This window comes from Setaria viridis, chromosome 5 (genome assembly GCF_005286985.2).
Source record: "Setaria viridis chromosome 5, Setaria_viridis_v4.0, whole genome shotgun sequence".
NCBI lineage: Eukaryota > Viridiplantae > Streptophyta > Magnoliopsida > Poales > Poaceae > Setaria > Setaria viridis.
The window spans coordinates 32,340,056-32,358,807 of NC_048267.2; the positions used below are offsets into that span (position 1 = coordinate 32,340,056).

General features: G+C 49.6%; 3 protein-coding genes across 3 annotated transcripts; 1 reads left to right on the forward strand and 2 right to left on the reverse strand.

Moving 5' to 3' along the window:
- The first annotated feature begins 9,496 nt into the window (after nucleotides 1-9,496).
- Nucleotides 9,497-12,555, forward strand: LOC117858511 (auxin-responsive protein IAA5). The gene is made up of 5 exons (XM_034741581.2): nucleotides 9,497-9,969; nucleotides 10,072-10,307; nucleotides 10,832-10,973; nucleotides 11,641-11,702; nucleotides 12,179-12,555. Exons 1-5 carry the CDS (start codon nucleotides 9,638-9,640, stop codon nucleotides 12,214-12,216), a joined length of 810 nt encoding a protein of 269 aa, XP_034597472.1. The 5' UTR covers nucleotides 9,497-9,637; the 3' UTR covers nucleotides 12,217-12,555.
- A 198-nt stretch (nucleotides 12,556-12,753) lies between these two features.
- LOC117856449 (uncharacterized) lies at nucleotides 12,754-16,537 on the reverse strand (the record flags this gene model as incomplete). Its single annotated transcript, XM_034738813.2, has 4 exons — nucleotides 12,754-13,692; nucleotides 14,065-14,099; nucleotides 15,583-16,132; nucleotides 16,163-16,537. Coding segments are annotated over 4 exons (1,899 nt in total), but the record flags the coding sequence as incomplete, so codon positions are not given.
- A 444-nt stretch (nucleotides 16,538-16,981) lies between these two features.
- LOC117855175 (uncharacterized) lies at nucleotides 16,982-18,752 on the reverse strand. Its single transcript, XM_034737468.2, has one exon. The coding sequence runs from the start codon at nucleotides 18,617-18,619 to the stop codon at nucleotides 17,357-17,359; it is 1,263 nt and encodes a 420-aa protein (XP_034593359.1). The 5' UTR covers nucleotides 18,620-18,752; the 3' UTR covers nucleotides 16,982-17,356.

Genomic DNA, 18,752 nt, shown 5'->3' on the forward strand with positions numbered 1-18,752 from the left:
GACTTTGTGTCGTGTATACCGCCTGTTCAAAGATCTGATTGTACCTCCTGTGATTCAAATGCAGCCTGTTCGGCTGGACTTATAAGCCGGCTGAAAAGCTGAAACGATTGATTTGTTGTGAGAGAAAAACATTGTTCGGTAGCTGATAAGCCGACTGATAAGCTGAAGCGAACAGGCTAATGGTCTCTTTGGCTGGCCTGTACAGGACGCCACAAAGCTAACTTTTGAAAAGCTGAAAAAATGTCTTCTTTATATTGACTTCTATTTTTTTTTGAATTACACGGTACTCGCTCACATACACCCATGCACACTCGTCCCTACGAACACACGCTTGTAACCCTACACTATGAGCACCTTTGAAAAACTGAGCCAGTAAATCCTTAAGATTGATGAAGTCACCGCTAACGCCTCGTTGTCGACGGGCACATCGCCTACCACTGAAAAAATAGCGACGATAAAATCCTGAAATAAATTCAGAAAAAGACGAGCACCCATGATGAGTAGAGGACTCGAACCCGAGTGGGCACCACAAGGAACCTTACCCCTTAAATTAGTATGATACATGAAGCCAGAAAACATCTCTAGACCTCATTTAGGATTCTAATACAAACATTAGTTTTGCTTAATAATTTTAAAAGGTAGCTATTTCTGTCATCTTATCGTTTTTACCATAAAGCCAAAAGCAAAATCTGAAAAAAAAAAGACCCTCAAGGCTTTGTCTCGTTTGCATGAGTTTATTCTAAATTTATACAAGTAAATATAATTTTGAAGAGAACTATATATTTTTTAAAACGAGAACTAGCATAACACAAGTTGGTTAGGTTCCAACGGAGTTCGAGTATTCAACTCTGTATAAATGCTCATATTTACAAAAATTATAAATGCTCATATTTACAAAATTATCTTTTTAAGTAGTAGATGACAAATCTACCGATACCGATACATATAAGGTACCATCGCTGATCTCAAAATCTACGAGCCCAATTTCTCAGAAGTGCTTATTAAGAGTAAGATGTGCGTGGGTGCTAAGACGCACGCTAGTCATTACTCCCTCGTACGCCGTTTTAGCTTGTAGTTGTTTGTAGTGTATGTCTAAATGCATACCACATCTATGAATCTAGAAAAATCAAAACGATCTACAATATAAAATTAAAAAAGTTAAAACGATCTACAATGTGAAACTGAGGGAGTACACGATAACCTTGTGCTCATTTACCTTCGGTGCGTAGAGCGTCAGCTTGAATAAACTCAGCTAGTCATTACAAGCAATTAATAAAATACCTGCCCATCGAAGTTGTGCCTTCACCAAAGTACATAAAAAAACAAAACACTCAGGTATTTCTGCCTTGACTCTAAGGGTGCGTTTGGTTGCATGCACTCATGATGCATGCATGGATGATCCTGGATGGAGTGGTTCAATCAATTTGCTTGTACCATATAGTTCACTCTGATTAGTAGAATAATATATTAAGTGGGATAACCTCATCCTGGATGAGTTGGTCCAATTCACCCAACCAAACAAAAAGATCATTATTATTTTGAATCATTTCATACATGAATCAAATGATACAACCAACCAAACACACCCTAACATAGCGTCTTCCTCCCAACCTCTAGACGGGAGCTCTATCCTGTGGAAGCAGCATAGAAAGTCCATGGGCGAGAAGGAAACAGCCTTGACAAAAAGCGTAAGACGGTTTGGTCCTGTGTCTCTTTTGGAGTTTGGTATTTCGCAACTCGCGTGAAGATTGTGGCGTTGCGAGGTCCCTTTTCGGATCTCGGTACCGATCCAGTACCAAACCACCCAGGCACCCACACACACACAACCCCTGTGCTTTTTTGGACAACAACATGCGTGGATTGGATGGATGGTGCTGCTCTTCTTCCTCTTCTTCTTTTCTTTCTAGTTCCATTTGTTGTCCGTCACCTAACCCAACCTGGCCGCGCTGCAAAGCAACACCGCGCGGCCCAACGAATTCAGCCATTCAGACTGCGAAGGGCACGACGACGATGTGGTGCGTTTGGTTTGGGACACATGCGTGGGGCAACGTCTGTTGCTGTTCTGCTACATTGTGGAAATGCATCGAACTTTGCTGTAGGTCCACAGTGAGAGAAAGCTGTGCTGTAGCTTTAAGTTGTACAGGGAAACCAGAACATGCCAACAAAAAGGGGAAATAAAATCTGGTCCTTTTCTAAAGAATCTGCTTGTAGACCGTTTTGATTCAAAAAAGAGTAAACTATGCACAAGATGCTCAAACAAAAAAAAAGTGCAAAACAAAACTTGCCAAAATATCAGAAAGGACCAATGCGTGGCCGGAACTAAAGCCTTGCCCGGTTGCTTAGAACGTGGTCATTTTCAATACGTCTACGAAAACTACCAGTTCAAAAATTCAAAGGCAGATCGGCCTCCTCCTGACTCCTGAGTGAGTTGCTCGCTTGGACTCCTGCCATAGCCTTGCGGCTCTTCCATGCCAGCCAACGTTCCTACGCCACCAAAAATGCAACATGACATGCGAATGGTCGAAGCCATGCCAGAAGTGAAAAGTGAGGCACGGGGCGGGCGTTTTCCCTTCTGAAAAGTGAAAACGATGCTGCACGAAGAATTCAGGGAACATTTTGCAGCCTGCACGGTGTACCCTCCTGCGATTTCGATTGATAAGTGTCTCTCACCAAGCTAGGCCCGTGGCCCCCATGGTTCGCGCTCGACAGCGAGATGATGCCTCGTCACCGTCGAAGAGGGAGGGAAAACGGGGAGAAACATGATTAACCACCAGCATATTCCGGTGCCGAACCAGCGTGCAAGCAAACGCACCTCTAGGTGTAGAAGGTGACTTGTCATCCAAGGCAGACAGAAAATTCTTGCTGTGGTGCGTGAGTAGGTTCTCCGATGGATGAACCGAGCCCGGATCAAGCTGGGCTTTTGAAAAAGGCCCAATCTAGCATGCAAAGATAAACAGTAGCCCGTGTCTAAGGCCTTTTGGAACAGTGGATGCTTTTCCCTCGAACTTGTGGGAACGAAAAACTGGTCAACCTGAAATTCTAACAAAATTCCTATTCCAAGCATTTGAGAAGTCCTATTAAAAGGGCAATTTAGAAACGGCTCCACCATCAAAATAGAAAGAAGCCACAAAACAACTTACACTAAAAAGGAGGAGTAAAAAAATTGATTTCACTGGCTTCTCATCCCCTTCTTCGAGCATTAAAGGACCGTAAAATTACTCATATTGTCATTGAGAAATTGTTCTACCAAACGTTTTCCAAAATAACTTTAGCTCACTAGAGAAAGCATATCCACCAAAGGAGTCAAAGCTATAACCGTTTTGGTAGAAGCCGGAGCTCTACCAAACGGGAACCAGTTACAAATATTGGTACTTTTGACATACAATGCAGTTACAAGTATTGGTACTTTTGACATACAGTTATAAATATTGGTACTTTTGACATACAGTTACAAATATTGGTCCTTTTGACATACAGTGTTCGCAAGTCATGTCATTTAACACGATTAGACGTATATTACACACTATTTATAAATGGAACAATTGTCTGCTTAGATAGCTATTGTCGGAAGAGTAATGCATAGAATTGGCATTGTTATAAGCCAAATATCAACAAAGCATTGATCATTCTCCTTTTGTGCTTTGGAATTCGTGCCCATCATTCTGCTTTGCCATTTGAATGATGACGCTACGTTTATTCATACCATCCCTGATCCGTCATTGCCACTTGTTGCTACCCTAAAACTCTACCAACGCTCTGGAACACCATCTCATCGGTATTTTCTATCACGCCGCTCCCCCCCCCCCACCCCCGACGGCGGGTGGTGGAGACCTCCCACCGTAGATCTGTGAACAACGTGGCTTTCCTATATCTCCAGTGTATGTTCCCCTTCATTCATGTATACCCAAACCGATTTATTTTGTGCGTATGATATGCTAAAGGTATGTTCAAAGGGGTGATAATTTTATATAACTTTATTAATCCGGGTGGTTCATCACAACCTTCCCCCTTTAATCCGTCCGCCTAGCTCTAGCGAGCACCCACCTTCCTATAAGAAAAAATGTTCCAAGCTCTTTCTCATCAAAGGAACAACACTAGAAGGATGGATGACATAAGATTGAGAGGTTCAGGGTGACCATCAGCAGTTCAGTACCAAGATTTTCGTCCTTCATAGGGATGGAGCCATGGAGGTGAGTGAACTTGTTGTTGGAGCACAGATAAGCAATGGAATGTGGCGCAATGAGCCATTGGGCAATGGAAAGAGGTGATGGCAGGCAGACTCTGAAGGAACGAGCAAAAACACCATTTAGGTCGCCTATGCGATAGTATATAGGTACCTTCAGCCCATGCTTGGCCATAAATTGCTTCAGGTTGTCTAGATTTTGCTTAGGTTTAATCAAGTACTTTTTTATCTCAAATTATAGGTCGTTTTGATTTTTCTAGATTCATAGTTTTTGCCATGCATCTAGATATACATCATGTTTACATACATAGCAAATTTTATGAATCTAGAAAAGCCAAAACGACATATAATTTTAAATCGAGGAAGCGCTACTTATCGGTCATTTGCAACTTGCATCAGTAATACTTTCTGAATTTTATAGTTACTAATGATAACTCTTCTCAATTTTAAGCAAGACAAGAAAGAAGCACCGTTATTTCCTCTTCTCTTTTCTCTGCCAAAAAAACAATCACGGAGATCCCCTTGCAACCAAAAATAAAAACAAGAGTGTTTTCAATTAATAAAAAGAAATAAACACTTAAATTCGAGCTGATACAAACACGGGCAGTTCTCAGTAGACTCTTGTGCCAAACCTCTAAACACCATGATAAACCCCGGGCTGCGAAATCCATCGACCAGCCAGGTGCAGTGCGTAGCATGGAGAAAAGAAAAAGTTCGGTACGCTGTAAGACAGTGGTAACTGGTAGGAGATGCTCAGGCAAACAGGGGAACTTGCTAAACGCAGAGGAACAGGCAGCACAGCTCGGAGCACAGAGCTACTCCGCTGCAGTGGCTGCTACTACTTGTGCCCAAACCGCTTGGCCCGCAGCAGCATGTATCGACACGAGTTGACTTGCAGTTGCAGTTGAGCAATGAGCTGGGCGCCGACCCCGCAGCACGCTTGCACGGCTCGGCGCAGGGGCAGGGTGTGTGTGCGCATCGGAGCGAAGAGCCGCAGCGGCAGTGCTCCGGCAGCGATGCATCGGGCGCCTTTTCGTCCTGCTCGCGAGCACGCACGCACGCACGGGCAGGCATTGGCAATGGCAAGCCTGGGCGGCTTTGCAGGCTCGCAGCTGCTGCCGGCTGCCCCCACCGGGAGGAACAAGACAAGCGATATCTTGTGGGCTGGCTTTACTGCCCTTTTCGTGCGTTTGGTGCGCGCCGGGCCAGTGCTGTGCTGCTGCCTGCTGGGCTAGTGGAGCCAGCGGGCAGTGAGCAGGCCGGGGAGGGGAGACAGGGGACACGCGCGGGCGCTGGGCAAGGGACAAGCGGAAAGCGCCTCATCATGACCCCGCCGTGCCATGGCTGCCTGACCTCGGCGGCCTTGCTCTTGCCCCGGCGCGCCGTTCCCCTCTCCCTCTGTGTCTCGTTCTCGTCGGCCTGCCTGCCTGTATCGAGCTGAGCAAAAACTGCGCGGCGAGATGCTTTGCGTGAGACGGAAGTGTTCCAGAATACAGACGAACTTTTAGACAGTGTTAACAGTCACTTAAACCATCCATTTGCCTGTATTCCTCTATTCCTCGAACTCATTCCGTAGCGTACTCTCACACGGCCACTGCTAGCAAAGTTTTACCGCTGGATTTGAAATAGATGTAGCTGACGTGCCATGCTTTTTATCCGGCAAGGTAGTTCTGGATGTTATGTGTGACATGATAGTATCCTGAAACCTGCAACACTAGCTATTTTCACTCGACATTGCTACAGCAGGTGTCCTCTCGGTGCTCCAATGCCACTCTAGAGCACTATCAATTGACAAGATAAAATAGTGTCGGTCATGTGTCAACTATGAAACGGTTTTGATCGACGGGGAACCTTATTCGGTGAAGCGAGCAGCCGGCCGCCCACTTTGCAATTTGCATTAGTCAATGACCCCCGGACTTATTCTAACTCACCACTAACATAGCGGCCATTGTTTCTGAGCTGAAGCTGATTATGAGTAAAAGAAATTGTGGTGATCGCCCGTGCACGCGGGAAAGCGGGCGCGCAGGGCGGAATCGTCCGGCCGGAGTCACGGGCGCGACGGCAGAGCCCGCTCTCGAGCACCCCGGGAAGCCGGGAGTGAGTAGGCATGATGGCCGGCGAGGCGGAGGCGATGATGCGATGCGCGCATGGACGGCGGAGGAGGGGAGGGGGGACACACGATGACACAACGAGCAGGGCGGCAGGCTAGCTACAGCTACTGGTGTAGCTAGCCTCATTAAGGAGGGCGGCATCGGCAGCGGCAGGAGGCAGCCACCTACTCCTGCGCGCTGCCGCCCCCGCGCATGTGGCCGGCCGGGCTCTGCCCGCGCCCGCGGTGCACTGGCATTGTTGCGGGAGGAGATCCAGAGTGGGAGTGCCGGAGTGGGAACTAGCATCGGCAGCGGCAGCCGGCAGGGGACGGACGTGCAGGTGTAGGCGTGTAGCCGAGCTCGAGAGCATCCAAAGGGCAGCAGCAGCAGCGGAAATCATCTACTGCTGTTCACATCGACCTGCAGCGTTTGACTTTCCTTTGCTACTCTACTGTACTGAGTGCTTGAGTAGGTCAGCAGCAAGAAATGCAAGAAGCCAAGAACGAACAAACCATGACGACGTGAACCTTTAGCCCTCCGCGGCTACATGGCAGACTCGCTGCCAGAGTGGCACACTTGCGGTCTTGCCAATGGGGAAACTGGAGTACTAGCAGTACCGTGCTAAGGCTGCTCCCTTCGTTTGAAATTTAATTTGTGTATACCCGAAGTATTCTAGCTTTAGTTAGTTTTATATAAAAAACAATAAATCGCTAATGTACTCTCTCCATCTCAGAATATTGCTACGTTTGGATTTCTTGAAGCCAATCTTTTTTACTTTAACCAAAAATATTTCTAAAATAATTTATTTTCAAATAGAAAAGGTTTTAGTCTCTATAATTAATTCGCTATTCGTAGTTAAAATTTAAAAGAATTGACTTTGAAAAGGATCTAAATGTAGCGGACGGAGAGAGTATGATATAAATTAGTTTAATTAAAGGAAAAAGTCCATTTTATCCCCCTCACCTATTTACTTTGTCCATTTGACCCCAAGTAAAATTTAGGCTCACTTTATTCCCCCAAACAATTTCATTTGGTTCAATCTACCCCTAATTAGATTTTTTTCTTCGTGTACAAATTGAATTTTAATTACAGATTTTGTCAGTTGACTTATAACATGATGCTATATGTTAGAAAAATATATTAGAGTTTTTTCATGATTACTTTTTGTATAGTATATCTAAGACCAATTTCGTATTAAATATTTCTAACCTATGAAAATAACCATGAAAACTCTTAGTATAATTTTCTAACATAAGGCATCATGTTTTGTTTGAGCTCAAAATTCAACTCATACACGAGGAAACAAAAAAGATAAATCTAATTAGAGGGTAGATTGGACCAAATGAAATAGTTCAGGAGATTAAAGTGAGCCAAAACTTTGTTTAGAGGGTTAAGCGGACAAAATGGACATGTGAGAGAAGTAAAATGGACTTTTTCCTTAATTAAATGTAGCGTGAAACAAGACTTTGATAGATTTTATATATTTTCTATATAGGTGGTCAAAGTTTAAAAATTGACTTATAACAAAACTATTAAAGCCTATTTGGAATACAAGATTATCAAAATATAGGAATAAGAAAAATACACCGACACCGTTGGAGTTGCATGAAAATTTTAATGCCACAGGAATTCAAAATGCACGAATTTTTTCCAGATAAGCATTTGGGCGCAACACGAGAAAATGCAGGAATTTGAAAAGAAAAAAAAAGATATGCAGGAATTCGACGACCACCTTTTACGCCTGTCGATTATGAAAATTCCCAAACCTTAAAACCTAAATCCCTCCTCACCCCGCCGCCGCGGTCAGCGGTGATTCGCGACCGTCCGCTCTGCCCACCTCTCGGCTCTCGCCATGGCCGCCCTCTCCCTCCCCTTCCCAGACTCTCCTCACGAAGTCACGGCAGTGGTCCAGGCTTGAAGACACGGACGGTGAGCAGTAACTCGTGGAGGAAAAAGCGTCACGTCTGCTGTTTCGCTAGTCGCTGGCAACCATCGTTCGCCAAACAGGATTTTGAGGCCGTGCGCTCGATCGTGCCCGTGGTGCTCGCGGGTAGCAGCAGCGCCCGGCACGGCCACGGCAGCGGGCATGGGGACGGGTTGCGTGTGCCGCGGGGCGGGGTTGGTGCGCGCGGCCGCGGGAGAGGGACGTGTCCGTGGCGCTGTCGGGCTCTCTCCCGTGCCGGCGGTTCCGTCCCTGCGCCCCAACCCCTCGACCGTCCCCGCCTTGATTTCCTTGCGAACCTTGGACTGCATATCGATTTTCTCATGGGAAATGCGGGCGACGACGTACCAACCTTGCGGGGGCCATCGACGCCACTACCTCCACCAACCATCAGCGCCTACTCGCGGCTATCGATCGGCTACTAATAGTAATACTCATCGAGTCATCGTCTTTGTTGGACCCCTGAGAAGAAAATGTAGTTACGTACATGGGAGTGCCGTGCACAGCCGGACATGCCACGACTTGCAGGTTCCAGCCTGCGAGACTCTAAAGTCTAACCATGGTTCATGAACACGCGCCAAACTGCCGAAATACCCATTTGGAGTGGTAAAATATATGGCCAACAATGGCGCTTCCATGGACCATGGTAATTAGTAACTGCCAAATCCCCACGTCTACGTTACCCTGAGCCGTCTACCATGACGTCCTCAGCTCTGGCAGGAATGGTGTCCGAGACGGGGCTTCCCATTTCGCGCTCCCCCTAGTTGTTTTCACCAGCAATACTGTAGTTTTTCCTGGTCAATGGCCAGCTTCTCCTAGCTGGAACCTGGAAGCGGTAACGAAACGCTAGGCATGGATCGCTCCGCGAACGGCCGGTTTGTCCCGCGGATGTGATTAGCCGATGCTGGGTTTAACAGCATTGTTTAGACGTGACGTTGCCCTTTCCCAAAACTAGCATAATCGCCAACCTGGCTTGCAGAGCAGAGCGGTGGTCCATGAATGAACGGCCATGACAGCTGAGAGGGCTGACTCGGACCCGTCCACGTGGAGCCGACGCAGCGCAAGCCGACCCCGCGGAGCAGACTCCCACACGCACACCGTGACCACCGGACCACGGGCCAGCGAGGCAGCGACCACCCAAACACAAGACACCGCGCGACAAGACGACAAGCGGACAAGGCCCCCGGCCGGGAAAAACAAAAAAAAGGCGAGAGAAATTCGTTAAAAATCCTCCCGGTCGGCCACTTTTATTACCACCACCACCACCACTCCAGCAGCAAGTCGTCGCTCGCTCCCAACCCCATCACCACCACCTCCAAACAAGGGGTGAGCGAGAAAACCACCCCACCCCACCTCGCCTCTCTCTCTCTCTCTCTCTCTCTCTCTGCTTCTGCTCCCCCTGTCTCTTGCCCACCCGCCCCAATGTCGCCGCCCCTCGAGCCCCACGACTACATCGGCCTCTCCGCCGTGGCCGTGGCCGTGCCGCCGACCCCGACCTCCTCCTCGTCTTCCTCCTCCTCGCCGGCGCCGCCGCGCCTCACGCTCCGCCTCGGCCTGCCGGGCTCCGAGTCCCCCGACCGCGACTGCTGCGAGGACGACGTCGCCGCCGCGCTCTCCCTCGGCCCGCTGCCGGTGGCCGCCCCAGCCGGCTCCGCCAAGCGGGCCTTCCCGGCCGACCCCTGCCCCCGCGCCGGCGCCGCCACCAAGGCCACCGACGGCAAGCAGTCTCCCCCCGCCGCGCCGCCGGCCGCCAAGTAAGACCGACCGCTTCGATTCCGAGCTGGAGTGGCGGATTTGGCCTGGGATTTGGACGCGTCGGTCTGGCTGACCCGATGCGTTGCTGTCGGTCCGTGCAGGGCGCAGGTGGTAGGATGGCCGCCCGTGCGGAACTACCGGAAGAACACCCTCGCCGCCAGCGCCTCCAAGACCAAGGCGCCGGCGGAGGAGGCCGCGTCCGGAGGCGGCGGCCCGATGTATGTGAAGGTCAGCATGGACGGTGCGCCCTACCTCAGGAAGGTGGACATCAAGATGTACTCCAGCTACGAGGACCTCTCCATGGCGCTCGAGAAGATGTTCAGCTGCTTCATCACTGGTGAGTGATGCTCGGCTCCAAGATTCTGTCTGATCCGTTTCCCTCTTGTATTACACAAGCGCTACTCCTATCACCAACATTTTAGGAAGCGTGTTGACTGGATCCGTTGCCGGAAGAGCTTTATGCTGTAGATTTACTCGGAAGGCTTACTACACCGGGCATGGATATCGCTTATGTCAAATAAAAATTGCTGCCTTCAAGCAAAGATTCACAAGAACTTGCATGAAGTTAGCATTTGCACGGCAATGTGACCATAACGAACTGCCATAGAGTCATTTGGCCCATGGGAAAAACTTGCTGCTCATCATGCTGCAATCTAAGGCTGGCTCCGCAGCTCAAGTTTTCATTAAATTAACATGTAACTTAACTAATGTAGGAATAACTTGGACAAAAGTGCACAGTTTTCAGGCCTGACGAATAACAGTTAATATGTAAACATGAAAGCAGTGCGATACAAACCACCCCAGCAGTTTTTGCATAGTACTTTGTGATGAGAATATTTACTTAGCCTGTGATTTTAAAAGGTCAAAGCGGTCTGCGTAAATCATCTACCAAAGACAGGCTTACCAATGGCTCAAAGGCGGATGGCCTCCAAGACCAGGAGTATGTCCTTACATATGAGGATAAGGATGGGGACTGGATGCTTGTTGGGGATCTTCCCTGGGAGTAAGTACCTTACATTCTTATATAATCGCATATATTCTCATCATGTGCAACTTTCCTGTGGTTTATTATTGTTGTTCCTTCACTCCCAGTTGGAAACTTATATGACCAGTTTTAGGAGAACAAAATGCTATGTAATTGATTTTTAATTGTGTACTACCGTAGATTATCGGATCAAGTTCGGTTCATCTGTTGTTTACTTGTTTATTTTATTGGCAGTCATTAGGAACATATTGTGACCATGGAAAATAATCATTCCCCTTGTGAATGCATTACCTCATAGCATCAGTAGCTTGGTCAGCATAGAAAGAGCTCCAAATATTCTTAACTTCATAGTGTTCAAGTTCCCAACAAGTAATGGTGATTTATATGCAAATAACAGAAGGATGAAAAGTAAGATGGGGGTGCAAGTGCCCATTGCTAGACAGAACAAAAATCTTTAGAGAGATGATTGAAGGTGTTTAATGCATCATCCCCTTCTCATTATTCTTCTTAAATTCCCATGTAGTACTTTCTCAGTGTTACATTGGCTATTGAACTTTCCTCACATTTGGTCTACTGTTTGCTAAATTGGTTACCCTATATAATTTTCTGTTAATTTTGAGACCTGTTTAAGCTACCACTCAAGACTAATATTGTGCAAGTTCTGACCTTATCTGCTCCTTTGCAGTTTGTTTAGCACTATCTGTCGAAAGTTGAAAATCATGAGGGGGTCTGATGCTGTTGGAATAGGTATGTACAATTTTGTGTAACGAAAAGATTCTGCATGTATTTGCAGTTAAATTGTACTATGGGGTGTCTATATTTTCCAATGTTTTGCATAAGATGCCCATTGGTGCCAGCCCTTTGGAAATATATTAGGCCAAAGCATTCAAGTATTATCTGTAACTGTATCCTGGCTGCTGCCGAATTGTAGCTCATGTAGTGCTTATATATATAATTTCTCTTGGCTGACAACAAAGGCATACACCGAAGTCACTAAGACGATAAAATGTTCATTATAACACACTGTAGTCTTCTGTTTTGGCACTTGTGTCTGAAACTTTTTGTATGGAATTGTTTTTTTTCATCTGCAACTAATACCAGTATACCACTGATTATCACATTTGATTCTCTATTCTGAACAATTGGTGCATTGTCATTAAGCTACAGTTTTCTCGACTTTGGGCTACCTTATATGATTCTGAACAATGTCCATTTGCCTGCAGCTCCAAGAACCATAGAGCAGACAGGTCAGAACAAGTAAGCTTGGCCATCGTCTGCGACCACGAAAGACTTTGAGTTAGCTGGGAGATGATGTCGAAGGCTGAAATAGTTCCTGGGGATTATCTAAAATTCCCCTTATGTTAGTTTAGATTCACGTGTTCCTAAGTTGTGCATTTGTATGTCTGTAATGTGAGTCATTCAGATCGTGCAATCGTATGTTGCTCTTGTGCCCTTCAAAGGCCAAACCTGGGAGCACTCTGTTTTCTGTGTGTGCTTGCTTTCCTGCATTCCCTGTTACTCTACTCTGAAATCACCCATCATGCCACAAGAACTGATGCTTCGTAATGTCAAGAAAGCTGTCCTAATTGTTCAGCTGCAATCTTGTAATTGTGTTATTTTACAAGAGGAGTTGGTGCTGCACTCTGCTTGCTACCACATTGATACCTACTACTGACAGCGAATTTTACAGAACCTATCCTTGGATGGATTGGGGATGGAATCGTGAGAACGCGAAGCGAAGCAGGGGTTTAAGTTTGGGGCTTTTGACGGCTCACCATTTCCTAGGGATCTCCAAATCTCAAAGGATTATATAGAACTTGCGTTTGCTTGGATCGTTGGGCTCCTCCGCAGCACCAGGAGAGGCCCACCAGCCAACGCAGAATTCCCCGGTCGTGGCCGCGACAGCGCTGTCGCCGACCGCCGCCTTCTCGCGTCCAGGCGACGCCGCCGCCGTCTCCGCACCACAGTCCTTGTCGCCCGCCTTCCTCTTGAGCATTGGCCTCGCGGCCGCTGCCTCCGCATCAATCTCCTCCTCCTCGTCCTCGCGTCCAGGCATCTCCACTCCAGCCGCAGTGGAGGCCTCGTCGTCCGCTTCCTTGCTTCCAGGCGCCCCCGCCATTGCCGCCACAGGACTCCCGCCATCCGCCTTGGACTTCTTGCTGCGGTACACCTTGCACAGGGCATTTGGGTCCGAGGCGCCCAGGCAGAGCTCCACCATGACCCAGCCCAAATGCACCTGCCTATCGGCCTCCTTCCTCACGAAAACGAAGGTCTGACTCTGCCCTATCCGCAGGCCGTTGCCGTCGCCGGAGTGCACGGGCTGCGCTGGCTTAGTGTTGCACCAGGTTCCATCCCTGGTGTCCACGGCGCGCTTCACGCGGTCCGTGCAGCTGCCCCTAAACCGCAGCTTCGTGAAGAAGTACCACGCCTTCCGCCCATCGCTTGTAGTCGCCGCCGTGAAATGCCGGGTGAGGTCGCCGGGGGCCTTGGTGTAGAGGTCAGCCTCGTGGATGAACTCGTCCTCCTTCTCGCCGGAGCGGACTCGGGCGCGCAGGTAGGACTCGATGAGCTTCTCGGCGGAGGGGTGCGAGGTGAAGGTCGCAGGGGGAGACTTGGGAGGGGAGCCAGCCATGGCGAATTGGCGATAGCGTGGATGAAATTGTTTCGGTAGCCGTTGCGAATTGCGATCAGGCGGCGAAGCGCGGCGTGGTTTATATAGCCAGCCGCAACCCGGTGGCTACAAGTCGGCCGTATAGTTCCAGTTCTTTGCAAATTAATCTTCCATTGCGAGACGATTTCTCTTTCTTTTAAGATGAAAAAGGAAATCTGAAAAATTATATTGAGATTTCTGAACATTATTCTTGTTGTATTTGAATTTTGAAGGGAAGACATTCGAACAGTTCACAGAGATTTCCCAAAATAAATTTCCGCTGCATTTCTGAATCAACTAGGCCAAAGTATTTCTGCACATCAGGCGGGTTCCTCATGCTGCATCTTTTGACAGCAAGTACGCGATGATGTGAGCTACGTTCATTTCCCTGCAGCTCCAATATCGATCGCTAGAGCATATAGGTCAGAAAAAAAAAGCTTTACCTTCAACTGCACGGACTGCAATCCAAGCTAGGTGTGAGATGATGCTGAAACCTGAAATAGTTTTGAGGGAAGTATCACAAATCTCCAGTATACTTTTGGTATGCTGTTATGTGTTCGTTTCTGAATGCTTGTGCCCTTCTTCAGATCATGCCATTTTTCACCCTTGAATTTCAGGTAAGGTAGCGTACTGCTTCATGCATTACCTGCTCAAGAATTGTAAAGAAAAAAAATACTCGCAAACACAAAACCGTTTTAAATTTGAAGTAAGCATCTCAGATTTCCATGTTCGTCAGTATAATTTTCATGTGTTTCTGATACAAAGTGCATTTGTATGCCTGCCTGAAATGTGATCTTGATATCGTGCAACCCTCGTTCAAAAAAAAGAGATCGTGCAACCGTGGTTTCAATGTGATCTGAAAGAATTTTCTGCACATTATATTAGGGTCTGTTTGGCAACAAGGTGTTAAAGTTTAACAGCCGTCACATCGGATATTTGGATGCTAATTAGGAGTATTAAACATAGACTAATTACAAAACTAATTGCACAGATGGAGTGTAATTCGCGAGACGAATCTATTAAGCCTAATTAGTCCATAATTTGACAATGTGGTGCTACAGTAACCGTTTGCTAATGATGGATTAATTAGGCTTAATAGATTCGTCTCGCGAATTAGCATTGGGTTCTGCAATTAGTTTTATAATTAGCTCATATTTAGTTCTCCTAATTAGCATCCGAACATCTGATATGACACTGTTAAAGTTTAACACCTCATATCCAAACACCCCCTTCTGCTACATCATTCTTTCACTTTGAAGGTCCGGCCAGGTATAGCAGTAGCACACACTGCTGCCAGCGTACCCTTTCGAAGATGATAAATGTTCATTGTAGCCTGCTGTTTTGGCACTTGACTTTAACATGAAGCTTTTAGTTTCTAATTGTTTCTTTCCCCCATCTGCAAGAATGCTACTAACACCACTGGTGCATTGTGTCATTAAGCCATGATTTTAATTTTGGGGTCTCATCTTTGAGCTACCTTGTATGGTTCTGATCTATGTTCATTTTCCTGCAGCTCCAATAACCATACAGCAGATGGGTCAGAACAAGTAAGCTTGGCCTTCGTCTGCGCACACGGAAGACATCTGAGTTAGCTGGGAGATGATGTTGAAGGCTAAAATAGTTCCTGGGGATTATCTAAAATTCCTCGTATGGTAGTTTAGATTCACATGTTCCTAAGTTGTGCATTTGTATGTCTGTAATGCGATCCTTCAGAATTCAGATCGTGCAATCGTAGGTTGCTCTTCTTGTGCCCTTCAAAGGCCAAACCAGGGAGCACTCTGTTTCCTTTGTGCGTTTGCTTTCCTATATTCCCTGTTACTCTACTCTAAAATCATCCATCATGCCACAAGAAGTGATGCTTAGTAATGTCAAGAAAGCTGTCCTAAATGTTCAGCTGTAATCTCGGAACTGTGTTCTTACAAGAGAAATCGTTGCTGCACTCTGCATGCTACCACAAACCACGTTGACACCTAGTACTGAGTGAAATTTTACAGAGCCTATCCTGGGATGGATTGGGGATGGAATCGTGAGAACACGAAACAAAAGCAGGGGTTTGAGTTATGGGCTTGTGACGGCGCACCCTTTCCTGGAGATCTCGAAGGAACTTGTAGCACTTGGGTTTGCTCGGATCGTCGGGCTCCTCCGCTTCTGCTGGGGCCTCGACTTCATCCGCAGCATCAAGAGAGGCCCTCCAGTCAACGTAGAGTTCCCCGGTCGTGGCCGCACCAGCGCTCTCGCCGACCGCCGCCCTCTTTCCTCCAGGCGATGCCGCCGCCGTCTCCGCACCAGAGTCCTTGTCGCCTGCCTTCCTCTTGAGCCTGGGCCCAGCGGCCGCCTCCTCCTCATCAATCTCCTCGTCGTCCTCCCCGCGTCCAGGCACCGCCACTCCAGCCGAAGCGGAGGCCTCGTCGTCCGCCTTGGCCTTCGGGTTGCGGTACACCTTGCACAGGGCATTTAGGTCCGAGGCGCCCAGGCGGAGCTCCACCATGTCCCACCCCGACAGCACCTGCTTGTTGCGCACCATCCTCTTGAAAGCGAAGGTCTAACTCTGCCCTACCTGCGGGCCTTCGCCGTGGCCGGAACGCACGGGCCGCGCTGGGTTGGAGTTCACCCAGGTTCCCTCCTTGTTGTCCACGGTGTGCTTCACGCGGTCCTTCGAGCGGGTCCTGTACCGCAGCTTCGTGAAGAAGTACCACGCCTCCCCCCCATCGCCTGCAGTCGCCGACGGGAACAGTCCGGTGAGGACGCCGGGGGCCACGCCGTAGGGATCAACCTCGTGGATGAACTCGCCCGCCTTGTCGCCGGAGACGACCCGGGGGCGCAGGTAGGACTCGATGAACTCCGCATAGGAGGGGTGCGAGGGGAAGGGCGCAGGCCGCAGGGAGAGACTTGGGCGGGGAGCCAGCCATGGCAATGGCGTGGATGGAATTGTTTCGAGAGCCGTTGTGATCAGGCGGCCAGCCGCAGCGGCGTTTTATATAGCCAGCTGGAACCAGGCGGTTACAAGTCGGTTGTATAGTTCCAGTTGTTTCCAAATTAATCTTCCTCTGTAAGAAAATTTCTCTTTCACTTAAGAAGGAAAAAGAAAATCGGGAAATTACTTGGAGAATTCTGAACTATTTCTGTTGCATCTGAATTTTGAAGGGAAGAAATTCGAACAGTTTGCAGAGATCTTCCGAACATAAATTCCTGCTGCATTTGTGAACTAACTAGGCCAAAGTATTTCTGCACATCAGGTAAGTTTGAAAGAAAAATACTCGCAAACATGAAACCGTTCTGAAATTTGAAGTAAGCATCTCAAATCTCCAAGCTCGTCAGTGTAATTTTCATGTGTTTCTGAGACAAAGTGCGTTCGTATGCAACCGTGGCTTCAATGTTGATCTGAACATCTGCTGCACATTATATTAGTCTGCTGCTACATCATTTTTGCACTCTGAAAGTCCGGACAGGTATAGCAGTACCACACTCTGCTTCCAGCGTTCCCTTCCACAGCGCTGTAAACAAATAAATTAACACACCATTAACTTAACCCATCCTATCACAACTAGTGCTACTCCCACGAACCTATCCTAATTATTCACCCTGAACCTCGTAGATGCGTCGCGTCCATGAGAAATGGGCTCTTCTGCACTCTGCTATCACGATTCACGATTACTCTTCAGCAGCGCTCATCCACGGCTCTACGTTTCCAGAGGCGACGGGGGATTGCTCGCGGTCGCGGCCCAGGAGTGTCTGGGGGACCACCTGGATTTCACAGGAAGTGATGGAACTGGAGATTCTTTTCTGATGAGCCACGCGCATCGCCTCGCGTCGGGGGCGCGTCGGACGCGCCGGGGGCCGGCTCGTCCTTCGCGATCTCCGTCTCCGATTTGGTCTCCGGCCTCTTCAGTGTGACAACCAGGTGGGTGCCGCAGTGAGGGCACTGCAACTCGGTCGACGGAGGAGCCGGAGCGCCGGGGGAGCCGCTGCTTCTCTTGGGCGCGGGCGCGGGCGCCGCCGCCGCGCCGGAGCTCTCGTCGTCCGGGGCCTTCCTCTTGCGCGCGGGCGGCGCCGCCGCCGACGTCTCGGCGGAGTCCTCGTCGCCCGCCGCCTTCTCCTTGCGCCCGGGTGCCGCCGCGGCAGCGCCCGCGCCGGAGATCTCGTCGTCCGCCTTGCTATGGCGACTCGGCGCCGCCACCGTGGCCTCGCTGGATTCCTCCTCGTCGGATTTCTTCGTGGGTCCAGACGCCGCCGCCGTGGCTTCCGGCGCGTCGGAGCTGTCGTCGTCGTCTTCTGCCGTTGCGCCGCTCGATTCGTCGTCGTCGTCGGCGGCGGTGGCCTCCTCCTTGAGGGCGGGGTCGGGGGCGGGGTCGCTGGGCTCGGGGTTGCGCGGGCTGCGGTACACCTTGCACAGGACGAGATTCCCCAGGGCGCCCTCCGCCTGCGCTTCCTTTCCGGCGGCGCCGTCCTTGAGGAGGCGGAGCTCCATCATGAGCCACCCCGTTCGGAGCCGCGAGCCGCCGTCCTTCTTGACGAAGGAGAAGCTCTGGCGGTGCCCAATCTGGCGCTTCCCGTTGATGCCCGTGAAGACGGGCTTGGATTTGGCCTCGTTGTGCCAGCACCCGCCCCCGCTGGCCACGGTGCGCGCCTTCCGCTTCCCGCGCACGCTCTTGTGGCGGAGCGGCGTGAAGAAGTACCAGGCGCGCTCGCCGTCCTGCGCCACCGCTGGCGCGAACCGCCGGGTGAGGTCGGCGGGGTCGGCGGCGTAGACGTCGGCCTCGTGGATGAACGGGCCGGCCTTGAGGCCGGTCTCGACCCAGGGGCGGAGGTACGAGTTGACGAGCTCCAGATCGGTGGGGTGGGATTGGAAGGCCGCGCACGGCGGCTTGCTGGCCGCCGACGGGGAGCGGACCATGGCGGTGGCGGCGGTGGCGGCGGCGGCGGGCTGGGGGAGACGGGGAGGCCCAGGAGGTGGAAGGGGGGAGGGGGAGGAGAGTCCGAATTGGAGATGGAATCGGGGAACCTGTTGTGGCATCCGGCACGGGGCACCGCCCGCTTTATACGGCCATTGATTCACGCGTTTCCTTTCTTCGTTGCGAATCCCCTGTTCGAGTCGGAGTCCGACTCGACTTCGACTCGAACACGAGGCGGCGTACGAGACACGGAAG